At 47.0% G+C, this 9,457-nt stretch overlaps 2 protein-coding genes across 2 annotated transcripts; one reads left to right on the top strand and one right to left on the bottom strand.

Annotated features, from left to right (window-relative positions):
• Positions 1–1,385: 1,385 nt before the first annotated feature.
• Positions 1,386–2,657, top strand: N7455_011107 (uncharacterized protein; the record flags this gene model as incomplete). The annotated part of the gene is made up of 1 exon (XM_040959476.2): positions 1,386–2,657. The coding sequence occupies one exon, from the start codon at positions 1,386–1,388 to the stop codon at positions 2,655–2,657; it is 1,272 nt and encodes a 423-aa protein (XP_040810081.1).
• A 461-nt stretch (positions 2,658–3,118) lies between these two features.
• N7455_011106 (Zn(II)2Cys6 transcription factor) lies at positions 3,119–6,142 on the bottom strand (the record flags this gene model as incomplete). Its single annotated transcript, XM_040959419.2, has 3 exons — positions 3,119–4,156; positions 4,216–5,125; positions 5,202–6,142. The coding sequence occupies 3 exons, from the start codon at positions 6,140–6,142 to the stop codon at positions 3,119–3,121; spliced, it is 2,889 nt and encodes a 962-aa protein (XP_040810090.2).
• Between the last annotated feature and the right edge of the window lie 3,315 nt (positions 6,143–9,457).

The raw sequence follows: 9,457 nt of genomic DNA, 5'->3' as shown, positions 1-9,457 counted from the left end.
GAGAGCTTTTTGCGCACTCGTTTTTTAAGATCTATATATATAGCCCCATTTTGGGGTGGTTGGATGAAATGCAACAGGGCAATGAAGCAAGGTGGAACGGAGGGAGATGGAAATTCCGGAGAAACTTTCCGCATCTCCGTTGGAATCCCCGCTCAGATGTGTTATAGTGGAGCATTGACTGGGGGAATGTATGTATAGAGAGCTATTTCTGCTTATTATCAAGTCGTTAATGCATTTTAATTTCAAATTATGCCGAGTCTATAAGACCAATATGAAACATTTCCCCGTTGAGCGTTTGGACACAATGCCTTTGTTCTCGAGTGACCAACCCGTGACTCGATTTCTATTGGCTTAGGGCAATTGGAGATGTGACCAACACATTAGCATATTAACATGTAGATAACTATCGTGAATCTCAGTTCATATTATACATGTTGATGAGTGGAAATCTGTTGTTTAATATACAATTGCGAAAATAGGTGATACATTGAACGATGATATGTGCCAGCAAGTCTACTCCGTACTGTAATAAGAATAATCTACAGCATACATATACGTATCACCACTTAACAAAAGAAAATCACCCAATGGGGCTGAGCAAGATATAGAGTATGTTCATCAAAAGCTATGCAGATCAGCTGGACTGTTCCCAAGGCAGCTGCAGTGGTGATCATCCGGCTGTTCTTCTGTGTGGAGTAAACTTGCCCTGAATCTCCTCTATACCCAATAAATTCCAATCCGACGCATTGGAGTTCGTCTTTAGCCTGGTTTGATATATCCTGAATTTGGGATTATCATCAATTCATAAAGCATACAGCTGATGCAATCAATAGCAAGGAGAGGAGCAAAGCCCACGAATACATGCATGCCAAGAGTCCACTCGGCAGTTAGAAATAAGCCCCCAAAAAGAGGGCATTGGAAAGTACTCTGTAGATCAGCTAAAATACCCAATTGAAGCTAAATATGCCCCGTTGGGTACCTGGGGTAGCAAGCGCAAGTGGATCGGCACAGAATATCTTGGCAAAATGAGCCACGTCGAGCGCTAGACCTCTTCTTCAATATATGTCAGCCTAAAAGAGTCATACAGGTTGGTCGAACTCTTAAAAACGTGAATGCTGGGTGTCGATCTATATTAGTGCTGCACGCGGGTATATAAGGCAACAGCTCTTTCGGTGAAGATCGTGTAACCCCATCTAAGCACAGAGCTCTTCCAGTATATCCCAAATCTCTCAATTCTTACAAAACTTCAGATCAAGATACTTCTACACTTATCAACTTGCCAACAACCCTATCTGATAACAAACGCCACTCCTCACTCAGCCTCACATCCCCCACCCCTCTTCAACCTCGAATGGAATACCAACCATCAAAACAACCCATCAAAAATGACAACCCGCCTAAAGGAACTAGGTTCCCAACAACCCCCAATCTTCAGAATAAACCTCTCCAATCCGCCAGAAGAGCGCTACAAAGCCCTAGCCCACATCTACAAAGACCGAATGCGCTCAGTAACCAGCATATTCGACGACGTGATCCACAACCTCTCCCCAAACATCCCAACAAAACCAATTCACTGGCTCGCGCGTCTCTTCCTCCGCAGACTCTACACAGACGAAGAAACCGCCGAGATCCGCGGTATCAGCCACGTAACGGGAATCTCCCTATACTTCCTAATCTGTCTAAACGTGGTCTTGGATCTATTAATGGGCTGTACAAGCGGCGGCGTCCGAATGCTCGACGGACTTTGGACACGAATGGTCCATTTCCGAACCTTAGACTGGGGAATGGATCCACTGCGCGATCTGATCGTGCAACTTGAATTCGTGCGCGACGACGCACCGGATAAAGTGCTCGCGACGTGCATCACGTACGTTGGGTTCGTGGGTGTTCTCACGGGTGTGCGGAAAGATCTGAGCGTTTCGCTCAATTTCCGGGCTGTGCATGACTCCCGGAGGAATGTGGGGTTTTATTTTAATTATTTGCTTGTTTTGCTTGGGTTGCGACAATCTATCACGTCGTTGCTGAGGCAGTGTGTTCTTCCCAGTATGGAAGGGGAGGGATCTACGAGGCTTTCGAATACTTCGACTTTGGAGGAGATCCTGGAGGAAGTACCTTGTTTGCGCACGACGGCTGCGTATTTGATCTTCTGTGATGGGAGTAGTATTGTTGCGATGGAGAAGGATTATGAGACTGCGGTTTGGCGCAGGTCGAGTTCTTTCCTTATCAAAACCAATCATGATGAGGATACTGAATCGGTTATGGATGAGGCTATCGCGAATGATAGGGGGTATACGGGTCTGCGGGTGTCGGATGGTATGCAGAGCATGGCTGAGATCATTGGGGAGAGTAAAGAGCGGCAGGCGTCGATGCAGGGGAAATGGGATCGCAGGGTGAAGGATCATGGGGTTTTCCAACAACAACTTAAGAGGCGGAGAGTTAGGAATGATGCTCTTCCCCGTTCTCAGGCAATGCATTTGAAGTGGAAACGGAATACAAACATAAGAGAAGAGGAATCGGAGGTGTCTGTTACTCTTGGGACAGTGCTGGGGTGGCTTTGCTCGGATCCGATTGTTAATGAAGATACTCATTACGCGGTGTTGATGGATCCTGTTGAGGGCAGGTTTCTTTATTCGGGACAGTTCCCAGCTAAGGCATGATAGCAGCATATCATTCTACAAGATTCTGTATAAAATAGCGAGATTTCAGTCAATTTCCCCTTTATGTATCTTATTGGCTTTTCAAATTAAGCTTGTCTTGTCTTCCAAGTCTGATATATAAGTACATGAGGACTAGATAGTAGCAGCGGAGTGCTCGCTCAAAGTCATAAAAAAAAAGCAGAAATAAATGACATGCTATAATTAATATACAATGTAGAAGATATGGAACTCTGCAGCTCAAAAAGAGGCAGAGTCAAGTCATGTAGGTCAAGGTCCCGTCTATACATGGCGACAATACTTTCGAATCAATCAGCCAAGTCACCATCATTATTGAAAATGTATCCATCACATCATAACAGGATAAAAGAAAAACAAGATTCCATCATCACTGCAAGAACATCAACATTGCCAGATCAATCACGTCGTCACGCCAATTTGGAATTCGAGAGAAAAACCCCCTCTCATGGATCTCTAATCCAAGCAATACCACTCTCCGAGATGAGTGCCTCATCAAGTCGTAGAGCATTCAAAAGCACCCCTCTAGGCATCGAACCCGTAAAAAGATCCTCACCCATAGTTGCAGGCGGATGAGAATGCAAAGCGCCAGCATGGACCTTCGTCTCAAGCGGTGGGCCATCGAGCGCAAAGCCCTGCTTCTCCGTCAAGACGCTGCGCTCATTCAGACAGCTAATCATCAGACCCAGACGTCTGTGAAGCACAGTGACTAGTTGCAAAGAGCTATCCCAATAGCGACCGAGTTCTTGAACGGTGTCTAGTGCACCTCTAATATAAGAGATGCACTCGTGCAACTGGGACGCCAGACCAGCGGAGCTGAGGACGTCCACTGCTGATATAATCACGTAGCCGAGGAATGGGTTCAGGAGGATTAATTGAGAAATGGAAGTCTCTGTGTTGTGCCGAGAAGGAACGATCTTTTTGACGTATTGGTCGAAAGTAAGGGAGATGCGGAGGATTTCGACGGCGTGATATCGAGCGCGGTGGATGTACTGGCCTAGTATTTCGGGTCGGAGGCTCTGGTAGCGGGCGTGTCTGTACAGTTTCATCAAACTGGCGTGGTAGAACATATGGTTGGAAATGAAGGTATCTGCTTTTCTTTGCCGGATGCTTCGTTCTAAATTTATGTGAGAGAATGCCAAGTACTCGGGAAGTCGGGTCATCCATTGGTTGGACTTTTGGACGATGGTGGTATGGAAGTCTTCGGCGATTCGGTTGTATGCCTCCGGGGGTATGTGTGGTAACCGGGTTATATGCAGGGAAATGTCACCCCAAATAGCCATGATCTCGATCAAAAAGGCCATTGGGCTTAGGGTGGATCGATCGTCGCCGGTGGAAGCTGGGATATGGTTGAGGAATGATTGGAAATATGGAACTGTCGCGTACTGCTGAGTCTCATATATTTCTTCTCGGCATGGGAGTCTCAGCAAGGCTGCATCTGACGAGATGAAAGTCGACGAAGCGGAATAGAGGCTCGAGAAGCGCTGGCCTTTTGTCAGTAACTAGGATTTGGTGTTTAGCAGGAGGATGTGTGTATTCTTACATCAAGCACGAAAGCAATCCAAAAGGTTCGCCGTCTACACTCAATCAAGGCCTGTGGATGTAACCCGTAGTCACATATCTGGCTTTGATCCACAACAACACCGCCAGATTCCACGTTGTAACGAAGTCCAAAGACGGCTCTTCCTGCTGCGCCTATCGAGTCCCAAGACCCGACCAGCGACCCTGTAGCATAGTACCAAAGACTCATTATGATATGGCTCTGAGCAAGTTGCAAAGAGAGGGTATGCTGGCTTCTGTTAATGGCAAAGCGTGCTATGCGAGAATATCGTTTCATAGCTCCCATCTTGTCCGGTATATCTGAGAACACAGATCCAAGAGCCATCATTGAATAAAGGAGCATCTTGTCGTCTGCAGACTTGGTGGGGTAGGTCTTCAACCACGAGCCGAATCGTCCATGCGGGAACATGTGGTACAGACCGTCATTCACGTGCAAGAAATAACACTCGATGTAGTGAACTGCCGCCTCCGGGTCGTTTTCATACGGGTCCAGCTGCCACGAGGCCGCAAGGGGGTCGGCCGAGTTGTTGTCGTTGAGTTCCCCCAGAATGTCAGAGTACTCGGGCGAACGAGTAGACTCGAGATGTGCCGACGGTCGTCCGACGGTGTCATCTGTGCCGGATAAAGACGGTGGGAATCGGTAAGATCGGGATCTTAAAGCTTTGTCCGCTTCGGCCATGGTTTCATACGTGCCTTCTTGGGCTGACGGCGTGAGCATCGAGCCCTCTGAGATCGGTGAGTGGCCGGTAGTCCCAGGAAGAGAGGTCGCACTGTCCGAGGCTCGAGCGATGTCGTAAGGTGAGGTAGAAACATCCAAAGCGCCGTGGCTATAATGGTCGGGTCTGCCAGATGGCCCTGCTGATCCTCTCAATGGAGGACGGTTCCCCCGCGGGCTTTTAGGAGATTAGCAATAGCTCAACAGGGTAAGTCCGTGGACGCAAATTCTTCAGAGATCACGATCACACTTACGCACTTTCGAATCTGCATTCTCGTCCAGATTTCCGGCATTGATCACATACGGCCTTAGGAGTTGGGTTGGGATTACACTTGATCTTCTTCTCACGGCAGGTCAAGCAGGCAAGTCCAAGTCGCTTTCTCGGCCGGCCGGCCTTCGTTACACCCCAATTTGCGTTGACGGGTGTGCCGTCGATGAATTTGGGACAGAAGGACCCGTCCGCATATACGAAGCAAAGTTCCCCGTCAATTACTCGCTCATCTACCACATGAGGGCGGAGGGGCTGGTTGCGTGACCGATTCGAACTTTCCGGTGATGATAACTCCCCACTTGGTGCTTGATCATGTGAGGACGTGCTGTGAAAGGGTAGCTGGGCGTGTGGAAAGGATGTCGCGGATGGATCACTTCTTGTCGGTGTGTGATTTCGTATCCCTCCATGGCCATGCAGAGTCACTTGTGACAATGAAGGCAGGCCAGTATGCAGTTGCGGGAGAGATTCAGACCGGCCTCTATCTTGTACAGAGGTTGGCGAAACCTGGAGATTCGGATCGTGATAAAGAGGCGGATATGCAGATTCACGACGCCCCATGTTTGGTGTCGAACTCGCAAATGGTTGAGGGTATTGTGCTGAATTGGTGCCCGGTGTTGGAGTGAGTATTTGACTCACGGAAGGAAGTTGCTCTGGCTTATGGTGATTTGATCGACTGTCTTTCCCCTGGGGACTGTCTTGCTTCCGTGTAAAGGGATCAGAACCGAATTGTAGACTAGCGTGTGCGTGCGGGGGTGGAAGCTGGTATGGAAGGTCCGCGGATTCTTGTAAATTAGCTGAAAGCTCCGGTTGCTGCTCCGAGGAAGGGCTATCTGTGGTGGGTAACATACGACCGAAGGGTCCAACATAGTAGTGTGGGCCTATGCCAGAGCCGGAGCCAGATCCAGATCTTTCGGGTGTTGACATGGCGGTTGGATGATATATAGGGCCAGGGTGCTTCACACGATTTGACTGTCTACATAACAGACTCAGACAACAAACAGTGTAGCAGTGCGTTCAGTGGTTTCGTACCCTTGAATGGGTATAGTATCAAGGAAAGGACTTAGTGATGGTGAACTTTGGCCGATTCTCGGCTTCTTGTTGGATTTCTCAGGTCCAGAAAGACAGTGCACAAAAAGGGTATCTATTAAAAGGAGGCAGGCTACTTAGCAATGGGCTCGTTTCTCCGATCTCCCTCTGCCGGGACATACGCGCTTTTCACATACCAATTTAACTTCTCGGTCTTCAAGGGACAGTGATAGAATTGAATGGAAAGTTGAACAAATTTGGATCAGGCGGCAGCAAATCGAAATAGATCGTATATGTTCCAAGCTCAGAAGGGAATGACGAGCAGGAATGATAAGGGAGAGGAATTTGCACCCCAGTTGACAGCAAGTTTTTGATGAAAAGATTGGCGTTCGAAATAGTGAACTCGCAGCAATTTGCGTATGCTGGTGAAGCCGAAAGGGGGGGGAAGGAATTGAAGCTAGCTTAGAAGGCCACCATCTCGCATTAGTCCCGAGAAGTCACGGTCTCAGCTGCATGGTTTCCGTGCCAGGGTGTCTGCAGTATCCCAGTAGCTTGTGCCAACGTCCAGGGATTTGCCAGGCTTGGGACGAGGGCCTATGAAGTTGCAGGCTCACGCAGAATCGAGCCAAAGTATTGATATCGACGAAAGCCCCGCACTTGAGACCCAGCAGATCACTGCTGAATACTGAGATGCTCGAACAAGTGACAAAGCGGGGAGATCGGACGGCAGCGAGATCTCGGCTACAGATTCTCGAAGAGCTAGGGATTAGTGGCGGCAATGTGTAGACCACCAAGGATATTGGAGAGAACAACGCCGAGGGGCGTTTTTCGATATCCGAATTCCGAATGGATGTGTGAGAGACAAAAAAAAAAGACCCAAGATGACACCGATAGGGTTGATAATGATAATCGGAATGATCGATGTAGGCCGATGGTGCAGACAGCTTATGAACAAAATATCCTTCAGGGAAGTGCCGCCTACCACTGGTCAGTGGTTATCCTGGAAGGGAAAAAAAAACCCCACTAGAAATAGCCCCTTGTAGATTCGGGAGACTAAGAATGAAATGATTTTTGACGTTCTCACCCAGTCGCAACTTGGCTGGCGTCAAGCCTCAGCTTTCCCCTCTCTCCTGCAGGGTAAGTCAGGGTTTTCTTCAGGGGAGTATAACCTAAGGTCCCCCCCAAAAAAAAGATGAAAAATAAGTTAAAGAAACCGAGGCTCAAAACAGACCGAAAGTGTCAGAAGAAAGATGAGAAAGGAGGGGAATCCAGGTATGGAAGTCGAAAAAAAGTCCTAAGCACTGAGGGTATTGCTAAGTATTCCAAGTATTCCGAGTACACATCAAAATTACCAACGTTCAGCTTTTTTAGACTTAATATAAATTAGATTTAGCTACGGAGTAGAATAAAATCGATTTCTCCACGTCAACACAGAAAAATTGAAATGAGACAGTTCGAACCCTTTTGGTTTAGGCGGCTCCAAAAGCACCATATTAGGAATAGGGCGTGCCCGATGGTCTCTATAGGTGGTTAGTTCAGAAAAGGAAATTAAGTATATTAAAGAAATCATTTTTTTAAAAAAAGAAATATTATTATATTATTTAGAGTGGATACATGACATCGGCATTGAGACTTCAAACTTGGATCACAGAGAAATGGCGTCGGGAATTGTTCTAACGGCAATTATAGACGTTCTCCCCAGTGGGGGGAGAGAGAGTACATACTCCGTACATACTCCGTCTCTTGGGGGAAAATATAGGAAAAATATAGGGGAAAATGTGGAAATCTCCCCGAATATTCCCCCGGTTGATCCGCTCTACTACCGCATCCTTATATTAATGGCGAATCCTTCGCAGGGATCAAGGATGCCAAAATAGTACGTACTCCGTACAGAGTGCAGAGTACATATTCGTGATTCGTGATAGCCTTTTAGACGCAAAGGTCTATATCCACTCTGCAGTACACTTCTACAAAATGACCAATCTCATGCCCTAGACTTTCAAGCGAGACGTGCACCAATAGAGGACTTTCGGGATTTGCTAGGATTGACGAACATGTGCAATATACATCTACATACGAAGTACATTTACGTGGTTACGGATAAGACCTCTACGGAGTACTCCGGGACAAAGTAAGCAGAAGAGGTTTTTACTACTCCATATGGAATATATAACTCTGCAAGATTTATATAGTTCTAAAGTTAAAAAATTTTGCAAGATTAAGCAGAGAAGAAGGAAAAAAAATCCAGTGAGCTTAGAGAATACTGTCCTGCACAGTGGGTCCTTTAGGCTTCGGCCGGATGGTGGCGTAGGCGATTCGATGCCTAGACGGGAAAATCCTCCTTCCCAGCGTCGGGGCCGCAGGGCTTATCTATCTTACTTTTGGATAGCCTGGTGAGGATCGACCTGATGGTCCGCAAGTGGAGTGGGCTACTGTTTTTGCACAGGGTTACGGAGTAGATATCTCCCACATTCGAACTACTATACTCTATAAAGAGCTAAAGCCGAGACCGTCTAAGGTTATCTTGCTCCGTACCGATCGGAAAAAATACTTAGATGCCAAAAAAAAAATATCCCCAATTTTCTACCAGGTTATAGGGAATTTTCCAAGGCTACGGAGCACGAAGTACGGAATACAAAATTATCATATATTCTTTATTCAAGGAACCCTAGTCTTTGAAGGCCCACTTGACATCCTGGTTCAACGGCGATGCAACTCTGGAATTGACCACGTACCTACGAAGGATGTATGTCTCAATTTTCGGGCGATCTGATCTGCAAGCCTCCGGGATCGTCGTCTGGTTTGGACTCAGCCCCTGGAGTGTGCGTTTTCTCTTCTAGGAAAGGCCCGAGATAAAATGACGCGGGTTACCCGGAGTTCGGGATTTCGCCGTTTATCATACTCCAAACTCGGCACTTTAGAGAAGTCAATTCCTCCATGGAATCTCCTTTTCACGGGATTCTAGTTTCTCCGAATAAATACCGAAAACTCCCTAAAAAATTGGGTTAAGCGGAGGATTAATCCGTCGGAAAGCCCAATTAGATCACTTGTATAGAAGGGCTTGAGACAATCCGTAACTATATTGATCCACATTACTCCGTAGGTAATTGACATTATTCAGTTCATTCGGCTGTTTATACGTAAAACGGACGGGGTACGAAGTACATATGTATATCATGGCGTAATACGCGTGAAAAAAAGAAAACACTTCCC

Source organism: Penicillium solitum, assembly GCF_028829755.1.
Source record: "Penicillium solitum strain IBT 25940 chromosome Unknown utg000008l_segment0_segment0, whole genome shotgun sequence".
Taxonomy (NCBI): Eukaryota; Fungi; Ascomycota; class Eurotiomycetes; order Eurotiales; family Aspergillaceae; genus Penicillium; species Penicillium solitum.
This window is presented reverse-complemented; position numbering and strand designations above follow the sequence as displayed.